The sequence below is a fragment of the Podarcis filfolensis genome, assembly GCF_964270895.1.
Source record: "Podarcis filfolensis genome assembly, chromosome: 1".
Taxonomy (NCBI): Eukaryota; Metazoa; Chordata; class Lepidosauria; order Squamata; family Lacertidae; genus Podarcis; species Podarcis filfolensis.
Window position 1 is genome coordinate 80,898,067 of NC_139604.1, and position 13,403 is coordinate 80,911,469.

Sequence of the window (13,403 nt, forward strand, 5' to 3'; positions counted from 1 at the left end):
GGCCAAACTGCCACCAGCATATAGTACCTTGCTAGGCCAAGTTCAACGTTTTAGTATTAACATATAAGGCCTTATATAGATCAGGACCAGGGTACTAGAGAGATTAAGTGTGGATCTAGACACAGGACGGAAGGAACGCTGTAAATAAGTCAGAAATTAGATCATTATAACAAAAGGAAAAAAGATCTGTATGGAAAATCGTGTTTTAAAATTTCCTGCTCTCTGGTGCAGGAAACGTGTGTTTATAGCATGTTCAAATCACTGTTTCTTAATGTAGCTGAGTCCTAGGTCACTGTGGTCTGCAAGAAAGCTTCTCCTGCAAGTTTCCAAAGATATTGGAAGTCTGCCCCATAGTAACTGAGCTGGGCTATCAGTGTGGCCACCCGTGTTCTGTGAAGCCATTCCTGTCAAGAAACTATCTGCAATTTCTAGAAGCATCTGAATACATTTTTGTTCAGACAAGCTTCTCCAGCTGGATAAATAGGTTTCTGCCATGGGTGTACATACTGTTTTTTGTTTCTTAAAATCATTCACAGTCATAGAATTCCTGCAGTGCAGGAATCTCAGCTAAATCATCCACGACAAATTCTGTTGGTATTTTGTGTTTTAACTGTTTTCATTTCATTTCATTTTGTTTTCTTTTTTCTTTTTACATTACCTTGAGGTATCTATGTGGAAGGCAGTTAATAAATAGCAACTGCAACAAGTTCCACAGCAACAAATTGCTTGATTCCATGAGCTGGTCTGCAGAGTGTCCAAATGCTCTGTGGTGCTAACAGTCAAACTGTGCATTAGATTATTCACCATTTTAGAAAAGTGTGCTCAGGCCGACTGCTTTTATTTTGAAGGAGAAACTGCTGTGCAGGGATGCGATCTGGGCCCAGGTCTGCGTCTGTTGAAAATCACTCCCCCTTCCCTTCATAGTTACTATTTGTCGCTGAAGGTGATTATAGCAAACTGTACCTTTGAAGAGAAAGTGCAGTGGGGAGAGGATTTCTAAGAAAAACCAGCATGGGCTCCCAGTCTGGATCAGGAGTACATACTGAACTGAGGCCCCACATGGCTGCTTTGGAATAAAAAAATATCCTTTGCTTTCACCTGCTTTCATGATACATAACATGCTTCTACTGTCATTAACAGTTGTCAACAGGTTTACCACACCTATCAGCCAATCACCCATTCCCACCACCCTTCTGAGTAATACCCCTCCCCACCCTCTCACTATATATAAGGGCCTGGTGACTTTTGTTTCAGTGTATCTTAAGAAGGGTGCATGCACATGAAAGCTCATTCCAATAACAAACTTAGTTGGTCTCTAAGGTTCTACTGGAAGGAATTTTTTATTATGCTTCTCCTGTATTACAGAGGGGGGTGGGGACCTGTCTTTCCCAGTTGTTCAACATTCCATAGCAGTGGTGGGAACCTCTGGTGCCCTCCAGATGTTGTTGCCCTCCAGTATCCAGCAGCCCCAGCCAGCATGGCCAATGGTCAGGCACGATGGGAGTTGAAGCTCAGTGGTGGAGCGCCTGCTGTTCCAGGTTCAATCAATGGTATCTCCAGCTAAAGCTGGGAGAGATGCAGATCTGAAATCTTGGAGGGGCACTACCAGTCTGTGTAGACAGTATTGTGTTGGATGGTCCCAATGGTCTGATTCAGTACCAGGCAGCTTCCTTTGTTCCTGTACAGCAACATGGAAGGCTACAGGTTCCCCATCTGTGCCTCACTGACTTTTGAATTTTTTGACCATCAGTAGGGCATTCCCTGGACTAGTTATGTCCCATCGTGTGTATGTGTGTGTGTGTGTTGAATTCTGGCAGCTCTCTTGGCTCCAGTCCACTTGCTAGGAATACATTCATGCTTTGGCATCAGAAAGGCAGGTTGCTAGTTTAGCATGGCAGAGGCATACTTTGCTCATATCTCCAGGCAGTTGCTTTTTGCCGTCATGTTTCCACCCCTACCCTCTGCCCCATTATTTCAGCCGGTGATAAGTAATTGCTGAAATGCGGCCTTTGCCATGATGGAATGCAGAAATCTGCTGCTCCAGTGGCACCCTAGAACGATTTCTTAGCTCAGACAATGAAGCAGATATTCATTTCCAGCTGAAAGGCCAGGAGGGGAAGGAGATGCACGACACAGTGACAATTGGAGGAATATCTTCCCTTTGCTGCTCAGAAAGATAGACTGCATTCCAGACAATGCTGCTATCGTCCTCACTGTGCGCAGCTTTTACCGTACCAGCGGGAGAGCCTCTGCGTGGGAGTGAATGCTCTAACCTTTGTGTGTGTGTGTGTGTGTGTGTGTGTGTGTGTGTGTGTGAAGCCAAAGTGCAGTAGACGTCTTATGATTCCACAGCATCAGTTATTGATGCTGGAAAGCAAAGTATTGCTAGTGTCTCACTTCATAACCCTTCATGGAGAAAAGGGCAAGTTCTCCCAGGTTCAGTTTGAATTGGGACCAGCAATTACAAATGGCAGCAGGGAAAAACTCAAAGTACTGTATTTTTCAGTGTATAAGACTAGGTCTTTTCCCTTAAAAATAATGTCAAAAATTAGGGGGTGTCTTATACATGGATGCATCTCCCCCCATTTTCTTAAATCTGAGTCCCCCAAAATAGGTAGTGTCTTATACATGGGGGCGTCTTATAGACAGAAAAATACAGTAGTTGTTACCACCCCCATGCTCTGCCTTGAGCTCCCCTTATCCAGTAGTCACAGCTCTGGCCAGTACTGCACACCTGCCTTTTCTCCTGCCAGCCCAGGATAGGGAGGGAGGCTGGAATCTCTCTCCTTTCTGTCCTCTGCCCAGTGGGAAATACAGTTGGAAGCACTGAGAAAATGAAGGCTGTGTACACAGTAGCAGCTTAAAACTCAGCAAGTTCACTCCCCCTTGCTGCATTTTAAGTCGCACGGATGGGACATTCACCACAGTGGGATGTTGAATTCCGCACTAAGGCTGTGATCCTAGTCGCACTTATCAGGGAGTAAGCCCCATTGAATTCAGTAGGACTTACTTCTGAATAGTTTTAGTTAGGATTGCGCTGTAAAACGGTAAAAAGGACTGAACAGTAACTTCATAGCCTTGTTAAAATAGGAAAGCTTTATTCCAGCTGCTAAATATCATTTCATAAAATCATAGAATTGTAGAGTTGGAAGGGGTCCAGAGGGTCATCAAGTTGCACCCCCTGCAATGCAGGACTCTCAACTAAAACATCCGTGGGAGATGGCCACCTAACCTCTGCTTAAAAACCGCCAAGGAAGGAGAGTCCATTTAATGAAGAGACTTCATCAGTGTGTAGGTAGTGAATTTCAAAGATGAGGTACTGCCTTTCAAATGACCCTCCCATGAGACACTCAGGAGCTGTGTTAGAGCTTTTAAGGGTTAACAACAACAACTTTATTATTTATACCGCGCCCATCTGGCTGCCTTTCCCTAGCCACTCTGGGCGGCTAACAGCATATATAAAACATAGGAAAACATCAAACATTAAAAACTTCCCAATACAGGGCTGCCTTCAGATGTATTCTAAAAGATAGGTAGTTCTTGAGCTCCTTGACATCTGAAGAGAGGGTGTTCCACAGGGAAGGAGCCAGGGAGGGTTAAAAGTAACAAGCTTGGCTGCCTGTATGGATGTATATTAATAGTTCTCTGTTGTATGTAATAAAAGTAAGAGATGAAAGGGGGACAACTTGTTCATGATTTCCCTGAATGACTTAGGCTTCAATCCAATGGTGTCCATGCATGAGTGGAAAGGACTTCTGGTTGCACAGCAGGACTTCCCCTTCCTCTCCTCCCATGTAACTCCAGTATCTACTTTTGGTGGTTGGGGGACCATCCTCAGCAGATTTAGGGGTGCTGCAGTTGAGAGGAAGGAGAATGAGGCCTACGACATGGGTGAAAGTCTGAGCAAGGCATGCTGGGTTTTGCCCTACCTAAACATGTGAGTAGTCATATTCAAAAGCTATGTATTCTTCTGCCACATTACTGTTAGATACCGTGCCATGTAATCTGTGTTGATCTTCGTGCAGCTTATTACTTCATCAAACTGTGTATGTGAAACACATTACGTTAACAGTGAAAAGAATCAATAAGGATTTTGCTGGAAAGAACTGTGGCTGGGAGTCTATTTTAGTGCAAAACCCAACTGATGTAATGTTTTGCACAGGTAGTCATTGGTTACAGGGAAAGAAAACATTGTACAACCATGAGAGCACTTACTTTAGATAATTTAGACAAATTCATGGGGAATAAAAGGTAATGACTGCATGAAGAATACACCCTTCATGGCTATATTACCTCCAGTACGGGAGAGAATATTTTATTTAAATATTTAAATATTTTTAATTCATCATCATCATCATTTTTAATTTGTATACCATCTTTCTATCTTACAATACTCAAGGCGGTTTACAAGCTGAAGAAACAAATAATGTACATCTTATAACAATCTAATGCAATACAAAAATGTGATAATAAAACAAAACTATAAAATAATAATATCAACATATAAAAGTTAAACAGAAATCCACTCAACAGTTACACTAAATACTTTCTAAACTATAATTAATAAAACAACAGCAGGCCACAGTACATAAAATAATACAATACAAATTGAGAAGCAGCGACTAGAGGGTGGAGCAAGGCAGGTGGAAGGAGGCCTTGCCTGTCAAAGTCTCTCCCATCTTCAGCCAACAAAGTCTCAGATCGCTCAAAAGGCCAACCCCTATTCTCAGGCTTACAATCTGTGTAAAAGACACAGCACAAAAGGAAAACGGATTGGGAGGTAGGTAGGTGAAGATCTTAGTTACAAATTTCTCTAATGACCAGCTGCAGTGGAAGGGCTCCAACAGAGCAGGTGTCAAAACTTGCTGCTCTCTCAGCTGTGTTGACTGAGTGGCCCTGCACACCTTTCTCCCCCCCCCATCCTGCAGCCTGGTGTAATAACTGCTGCCAGGTGAGTAGTATGCCTCTGAAACCAGTTCTTGGGGATACTAGTGGGAGAGTGCTATTATGCTCATGCCCTGCTTGTGGTCTTCCCATAGGCATCTGAGCAACTAGGTTGGCAGAAAGGGTGCTGGACTAGAAAGGCGTTTTGGTTGGTTGCAGCAAGACTCTTCTTATTTGTGTTCTTAGCGCTACAAGTTGAAATGGTATTTTTAGGAAATCTGACCTCTCTTTAAATCATACAATTCAGACTTTGGAGTCCTAATTTGACACGTTTTCATGTTCAAATTTCAGAAACTAAACTTTGATTTCAATTTTTCAAATAACCACCAGGAAATGGATTGAAGGAAATGTTTCCCAGGTGCATTAAGTTAGTACGGATATTACTAAATGCTTAGGTGCACTTTGCCATGCAGATACTGGTCTGGCTGGGACAAACTTCCCCATTTTTTTCAGCTATGGTTTATGAAGCTAGGAAGTAACACCAAGGCATATATTGTGGTTCAGTTGCTGCTGATAAAAGAGAGTAAGTCAGGCTCTGATCCTGGCTTATTGGTTTAACTGACATTAAGGTAGAGTTTCCCAGTTTGGATGCAACAGACAACTGAAGGCAGCATGCAAGGGGACAGATGAGGGAGGAGTACTTGGTCGCAATCCTTGTTTTGAGCTTCATAAACCATGTTTATTGTTGTCAGTCAAATACTTGCTATCAAAATTTAGAGATGGTAATTTGGAAGATTTTTTGAGGGGGGTGGTGGAAGGGGAATGCAGGCTAGTTTATTCGATACTCTTTAACAACCTTTTATATTTGAAATTAGGGTGGTAGTTGAGAGAATAATGGCATATTAGCTTGGAATTGAACTGAGCTTCAGAAAGCTTAATTTTGGTACAAATAACATTGAACAAAAATATTAAAGATCCAGGATAATTTTATCATTTAAGGATACTATCTGAAGTCCCCAAACTCCAGGTCTGCCTGTCCTTAAAATCTGGTGTCTTGTACAAATCAAGTTCACTTTTGTTTTTCTCCAGGGAACAATTTCTGAAGTGTCTGTGGCACAGCATGAAGAATAGTTGGCTGTGATTTTCTCTCTGTGTGCTGATTGCCTCCCATTCATGCTTGCTGGGAATGTGCCAGAAGACTTTAATATAAAGAGCTTTATATTCCTCAACTATTTATTGAAACTTATTGCAGTAATAAAATTTTGCAATAATTATTTTGGCTTGGAGCCAGAGTTCCTGTCAGTGTTACTCTGCTTACAGAACACTGAAGGAAGAAGGGAAGAGGTGACTTTTTCCCCTTTTTTTCTTTGCTGATTCCCCTCTTCTCCCTGTACCCACTGAAGATCTGCTCTGGAACAGTTGTGGGGAGATGAAGGGGAAATCAGCAAAAAGAAAAGGCTCCTGTCTTTGTAGTATGGCACTCCGGATTCAACCTCTTGCCATTATAATCAGCAATAATAATAATAATAATAATAATAATAATAATAATAATAATGCTGTTCTTTTCTAAGCATTGCAAAGTCTAGCTTTAAAAATACTGGCAGACAAAAAACCAGTGTTTTCCATCTTAGCTTTATGGCAACTTTTACCATCTTCTGCAGATTGAATCTGGCAAGGGAGCGGAGGAGAGAGCAAATGCTTGACCTGGTCCCGAGAGGACTTAGTCCCGAGAGGCTTCATTAGATAACTTAGCCATATCCATGAAGTTGATGCAATGAAGATTACTGAATTGAGTAAATTTATACTAGCTTTATGTAAATCCCTAGGGCTACTAATGCTGGTCGTTTTAAGCTTAGAGGCTGTTTGCTTATTTTGCGGTGTTAACATTCAAAGCGAAGGTGGATTATGTGGCTTTAAAAACATTGTGCAATATATCACTCTAATACACCCAAGGGTTGGCGTAACATTTCAAGAGATATACAAACAAAGCCTTAGCCAGAGACCTCTTCACCTCTAAGTGTGTGTGTGTGTGTGTGTGTGTGTGTGTGTGTGTTGTAATGGACTTCCTCTCCTTGTGTACCCCTAATCTGTTATGAGGGTTTCCCTAACTCTGTGGAACAGTTTTGGGGAGTAAAGAGAGGAGTGTTGGCTGCAGCCCTCAGTTTCTCCCAAGCTGACACCTTTCGGTTGCGATTGTTGGCAGTGCTCAACTGTGTAGTATGACCAGCCAACTATCAGTCATCCCCTAGTAGGCCAGTGGATAAACAAAAAATACATCCTGCACATAAGGTCTCAGACTGGATTCCTTCCAAGAGGACACTTTCATCCTTCTAGCCCATCTCACAAGCATCTTATCATGCTTTCATGAATCATTTGGCTGATCACCATTATCTGTACCTTGCTATTAATCTCCCTTCCCCTCCATTTCATGGCAGCATTTCATGGCAGGTGGGTAAAGAAGCAGTCCCTACAGGGTTTCAGTCAACTAATGTTAATCCATTGAAATTAGTGGCCACAGCTAACTTAGATCTATTAATTTCAGTATGTCTACTTTGACTAAAAGTTGAATACAACACCGGGGCTCTTGGAACAGCAGTTTTGTTGTTGACAGGGAAGGCAGGCCTACAACTAGAAGAGAATTGGAGTCCCAACAAAATAAGCTACTTTTACTGCCGTGCTCCTTATTCACAGATCATGGTCCTTATTCTCCACATGTAGGGGGAACTGGGACCATGCTTTCTATCTCCATTCCTGACATTTGCACATTTGGTATGAATGTCTGAAAACAGGGCAGGGATGCTGCATATGGATGGGTGGGCGGATGTGATCCTGAACCCAAGGCACAAACAGCAGTGCAGATGAAGGCTGTCATTTTTCAGATTCTTGTAAACTCAAAGATAGGATTGCATGGTTAGAAAATACAGGAATTAAAAAAAAAACCTGCTTCCCTGTTGCGAAATTCAACCCAATTAATTTTGAAAGATTAGAAACTAATGTTATGCAAATAAGTACAACCTCTGGAGTCACTTAAAGCAAATGTTTGTAAACAAATTACCAATGCTGGAGAAATAATTATATATGTACATAAAACAACAACAATCATAATCCCTTCCCCATTCCTCCGCTGGATAACAATATTGAAGGAAGGATTAAATAGGTTTTTTTTATTCTCTCTCTTGGTATATATGTATGTATATGTATATATACATTCACATGTGCATACATGACTATTCCTGCCTAGGCAGAATGATGCACTTTCTTACATTCCTTTGTCAAAGATAAGTCACAGCCCACATTGGAAGAAAACAGCTGGGCAGGGATGGTACCCAGTCTAGGGAAGTTTTCTGAAAAATTGCACTGTCGGTTGCTCTTGGATTTGTATGCAGTCCACAATTAATCTGCATGCCTTCCTTCTTATTTTCCAGAGAGAAGGTATCATAGACCTCGTGCCAAACCCAATGGGCTGAGCTTCTCTTCTCATGCTGTGGCAGACCGACAAGTCAGCGAGACTGCCTTGACGCCTCTGACTGAGCAGGAGGGGGAGGCATATCTGGAGAAGTGTGGGAACATCCGCCGCCACACTGTTGCCAACGCTCACTCTGATATCCAGCTGTTGGCCATGGCTTCCATTATGCACTCTGGGATGGTGGTGGAGGAACCAGACAGTGGCGACACATGCCTCCTCTTGCAGCCCAGCTTAAACCACAGGCAATGTTCCAGTGAGCCCACGATAGTAGATGGACCGGAAGGGCTGGGGACAGCATCCATGCAGGAACCCACAGAACTGAACTGCACATCTGTCTGCTGAAATGCCGTGTGGAGGGACGAAGGACCAAGTGTGTTAGGCAAACCATTGTTTTGTCATTTGCTGAGAACAGTGGAGTCAAACTCCAGAAATGAGATCAACATGCCATGTCCTAACTTAATATTGGAACACTTTTTGGAAATAATCGTTTCCAGGCCAGGTTCTAATTTTATGTGGCTTATATATATTGTTTTCAAGGTACAAAGCTGCTACGTTCAAGCATTCCAACATCCCTTCCCTTCCCTTTTCTCTGGATTTTTCAGACCTTTTCTCCTCCTGAGTTGGTCTTTCACTCTTTTGTTGCATCTTATGTGTGGTGTCCTATGAAATCAGGGGAGAATGATCAATACTATTAGGCACACACTTTCCCCTAGCAACACTTTATGGCACATGCAGGAGGCCAGCTATGAAGCATGCTGGTTCAAGTCTGAACCATCAGGATGGGTGAAACTGCACCCAATTTCCAGAGTTAGAACTCTATAATATACTGAACGAACATTGCCTCATTCTGCAGCAAAAGCTGGTGACCAGGTTGCACAAGCCATTTCTGAATGTTGGGGATTTTGAAGTTATCTTTTCAGCATTGCTCTTCTCAGGGATCCCTTAAGTATATTCCAAAGAAAAATCTAAGCTCAACATCCACAGTCTAGTTACTTCCAGTTGTTGGACTCCAATTCCCATCAGCCCCAGCCAGCATAGTCAATGGTCAGGTGATGGGAGTTGGAGTCCAGTGACATCTGGAAGCAACTAGGCTGGGAAAGACTCTCTAAATTTTTAGATTCCAGGAGACACAATTGGAGAAGAGGCTGTTTTTAAGGATCTCATGCTAAGGAACTTGTGGGTGGTATTTAACTAAGTTTTACTCAGAGGAGACCCGCTGAAATTAATGAACCAAATTTAGTCATGTTGGTTACTTTAAGTGGGACCACTATGGAGTGGCAATGGTGCTATGCATGTATTAACATGTAGAACTGAGAACTGTCCACCCTACCCATTGTTTCCATGAACACCAAGATTGAAAGAAACCCAGCTTTCTTACTAATCAATGGGATTCCATTACATATGGGAAACTTTAGGCTGATGGGGATCTAACCTCATTTGGGGGCAACGCTCCTCCTCTTGTAAAACAGGGTCATTTGTTGACTGGTATGGAGAATGTGTAATGCCTTTTATACTTACCGTATTTTTCGCCCTATAGGACGCACTTTTTCCCCGCCAAAAATGAAGGGGAAATGTGTGTGCGTCCTATGGGGCGAATGCAGGCTTTCGCTGAAGCCTTGAGAGCGAGAGGGTTGGTGTGCACCGACCCCTCTCGCTCTCCAGGCTTTAGGAGAGCCGCAGCGCCAGCCCCACAAGGTCGGGGGACAGCGGGGAGGCGGAACGCCGCCATCCCGCTGTCTCCCGATGTGGTTTGGAGGCTGACGGCGGGGAGACGCGTGCTTCTCCTCGCCGCCAGCCCCGCAAGCTCCGGGGACAGTGGGGAGGCGCAGCGCGTCTTCCCGCTGTCCCTGGACCTGTTCTGTAGGCGGGCGGCGGGGAGAAGAGCGCTTCTCCCTGCTGCCTGCCCCGCAAGCTCCGGGGACAGCTGGGAGGCGCAGCGCGTCTTCCCGCTGTCCCCGGACCTGGTCTGCAGGCGGGCGGTGGGGAGAAGAGCGCTTCTCCCCGCTGCCGGCCCCACAAGCGCCTGGGGGGGAAATAATTCCCCCCTTTATTTCCCCCCCAAAAAACTTGGTGCATCCTATGGGCCGGTGCGTCCTATGGGGCGAAAAATACGGTACATTCATACCTTTGACACAAAGCTCAGCACCAAGACAGACTTGCTTTCTGGAGGCTGTGTAGTGGTGTCTTTCTGGAGTCCAGGGTTCCAGTTTCTAGAAACCTGATGCTTCTGTCACAACACAGTTCTGTTACCAAATACCTTTGGTAATCCAAGTTATCATGGGGGTGGGTAGGGGTGATGTTCCTCAGGTGCAGGGCTGTTCTCCTTTTCCCAATGAGGGTGATTTCAAGAACCTGTTAGCAACTGAAATAGCCAGATTTTTATTTTTTTAAAAATAATAATAATCAAGCATCATAATAGTGTGCGAAAGTTGTTCTGCAACAGCTACCTCTTTATGGAAGTAGACTGCAACCCAAGGAATTGAATTCAGTCTTGATAAAATTAAGGAGCAGGGTCAGGGATGGTCACATTAGACCAATAGGTGCACAGAGAAGAGACAACGCCTCTTTGATGATTAGGCTTCAGAGGCCCACAATGATGAACAAACTTTTAAGCTGTAAAAGGGCCAGCTTAATAAAATGAATGGGGTTGTGGGTGTCCAGGCCCTAATAAGGGCTCCCAATGAGATATAAACAAAGGGTAGGTAAATCCTAGTCTTAAAGCCTGATTCTCAACCGCCAGTGTATAGGCTTACAGCCTTCACTCTATAAAATGTTCCAAGTAACTAATTTGGAATGAAGGATAACATTTCCCCTTTATTCTTCCACTACGTGTCCATTTCTGGTTTTGATTTGAATGTATATGTTAAAAGGCATGTATAATTTCCCAAGTATGCTTGCCCCTGTGGAATTGTGCCAAGTCACGGTGATGGTTACCACTCAAGTCCATGGCAAGGATTAACTTGGTAAGAGAGCTTTACTCTGAATATCTAATGGAAGCTCACAAAGAGGGAAAAAGTTAATGTTTGGAAATGTGGTAGGAACTGGTGTTGAGTCCTCAATTAGAAATCCTTTTATTTAAATGGAACCTTTGTTGCCTGCCTTCATTTTACATATTCACAAGAAACAGCTTTGATGAAGCCTACTGCAGAGATGTCTGTGTTTTCTCATGCCTATCCACTGCATTGTCTTCTGCTTGCCTTAATTTGCTGAAATCCCTGTTATATTACATCCACTTGGCCTTCTCCTCCCCATGTGTGCGCACAAGTGTGCATTCTTTCTCTGTTGCTCATAGGTATAGTTCCCACAGACATTCATTTCTTTCTTCTTCCATCCAGCCACCAATTCTCCCAATCAAGGGTGTGTGCTTGTGGGTGCATTAAACCTCAAAGTACAGTAAACATGGCAGTGAAGGAAGTCAGCTGAAAGGCTGACTAAGCAATAGTCTAGCAGAGCCAAACTTCACACACCATCTTCTCAGCAAGTTTGTGTTACCAAGAGCAGGCCTAATGTATAATTACAAACATATTAGTGGATCTGTTGTGGGACCACACATAGCCACAGTTTCTCCTCTGCTAAAACCTTGCATCTACCTTCTTCCAGAACGAAAATCTTTGCTGCCTTCCAGGAAAATGTGGCACAGATCAGTAGTAGGGCACATGTTTTGCATGCTGAAAGCACTGAGCTTCAATCCCTAGCATCTCTAGTTAAAAGATCAGGTAGGTAGTTGATGATGGGAAAGACTCCCTCTGGAGAGCTGCAACCAGTAGACAACATTGGACAGACCAGACAAAAAGACTGGCCTGCTATAGAGCATCACATCAGCGAGGCCAAGAGGGGCGTCTTGTCATCTGGGCAGCCCAGGACCTCCATATGCACTGCCCAGGCTTGTCACTTTGGTGCTGCTAACACAGCAGTTTGACTTCACCCCTAGAGACATGCCCCATGGTCTCTTGAGACGGATGCCCAGCAACAACACAGCAAGCAGAAGGTGCATTGGAATCACACCTGGAATACTGTCAAACATATTTGCAACTGTCCTTTTAGACCCATGTAGCAATAACCCGGACACCCACTTTCCTGTCCACTTGTGGCAGCCCCTCTGGCTTCAGCTTAATCCATGCCAGTGCTTTCTCAAGACACTGCCATGGTGCTCCAAGAGATTTCTTTAAAAGGGGCCTCCCACTGCATGCCGTTCTTTTTAGTGAAAATTCCCCTCTCTCCCTCCTAAGCAGTATGAATTATTTTATTGAAAACAAATGCCGCCTCCCAAAATTGAATGAGGCCAGTTTCTATATTAATTTTTAATCTGGGCACAGCTCATAAATCCCTCCCTAATAATGCTCTGTCATTGCTAGCAGCAGGTGCCTCGCAGCAGGGGGAAGCATGTGGAGTCATCATTTGAAAAGGAGCTGCTGCCTCCCTCCTTTGGGTTTTTATTCACCCTGGTCTGAATAAAGAAAGAGAAATCAGATTTGGACACCCCTAATAAACGAATCACCTTGATCTTACAGACAGAGGGCTTGTGAAAATTTTATGGAGTTTTCTTTGGGGACAAAAATAGAAAAAGAAAAGAATCAGATTGTTTTATACTCGTTGCTTGCATCCAAATTCTAAATTTATATAAGATACTGTTAGTCTGTGTTTTTGTAACACAGAGACATCTGGTACATTGTTATAGAAGATTTCATTAGCTTGCTCATCTCAGTTCAGCATTAAAATATCTTACGCCTGTTCATGCCAGACCCTCTCAGTGTCCCTATTTTCCAGGGACAGTCCTGGATTTATAGAAGCTGTCGCAGTTTCTGATTTGATCCTAGAATGTCTCACTTATCCTTAGGCTGTCCCTATTTTCATTGGAGAAATGTTGGATGGTATGCCATGCCAATCACCCCCACCCTGCTTTTTTTGCACTTTGGGATGGTGGTGTTGAAATTTCCAGAACAGCAAACCACTTGCATAATTGGCTAACAATAGAGAGACACTACCCATGGGATATTTTCACTGTGTGCTGGGCCAGAACATCCCTAGATTTGCTTCAAGCCATCTCTAAAAC

General features: G+C 43.5%; 1 protein-coding gene and 1 long non-coding RNA gene across 3 annotated transcripts in view; one reads left to right on the forward strand and one right to left on the reverse strand.

The window, feature by feature from the left end:
* PRR5L (proline rich 5 like) overlaps positions 1–8,692 on the forward strand; it is a gene marked incomplete at its 3' end in the record, with an annotated part of 44,895 nt that extends 36,203 nt beyond the window's left edge. Inside the window, exon 8 of the mRNA XM_083603402.1 lies at positions 8,310–8,692. Coding sequence (XP_083459528.1) covers positions 8,310–8,692 — 383 coding nt within the window. The remainder of the gene's footprint in view (positions 1–8,309) is intronic.
* A 131-nt stretch (positions 8,693–8,823) lies between these two features.
* LOC310757753 lies at positions 8,824–13,088 on the reverse strand. 2 transcript variants are annotated; one of them, XR_014545455.1, is made up of 3 exons: positions 10,463–11,424; positions 9,052–9,863; positions 8,824–8,937 (listed from the first exon to the last, which is right to left on the reverse strand). It is a non-coding gene; the product is annotated as an uncharacterized lncRNA (long non-coding RNA). The 2 variants fall into 2 exon arrangements; XR_014545456.1 differs by lacking the exon at positions 8,824–8,937 and having other exon boundaries at positions 9,699–9,863; positions 10,463–13,088.
* Positions 13,089–13,403: the final 315 nt, after the last annotated feature.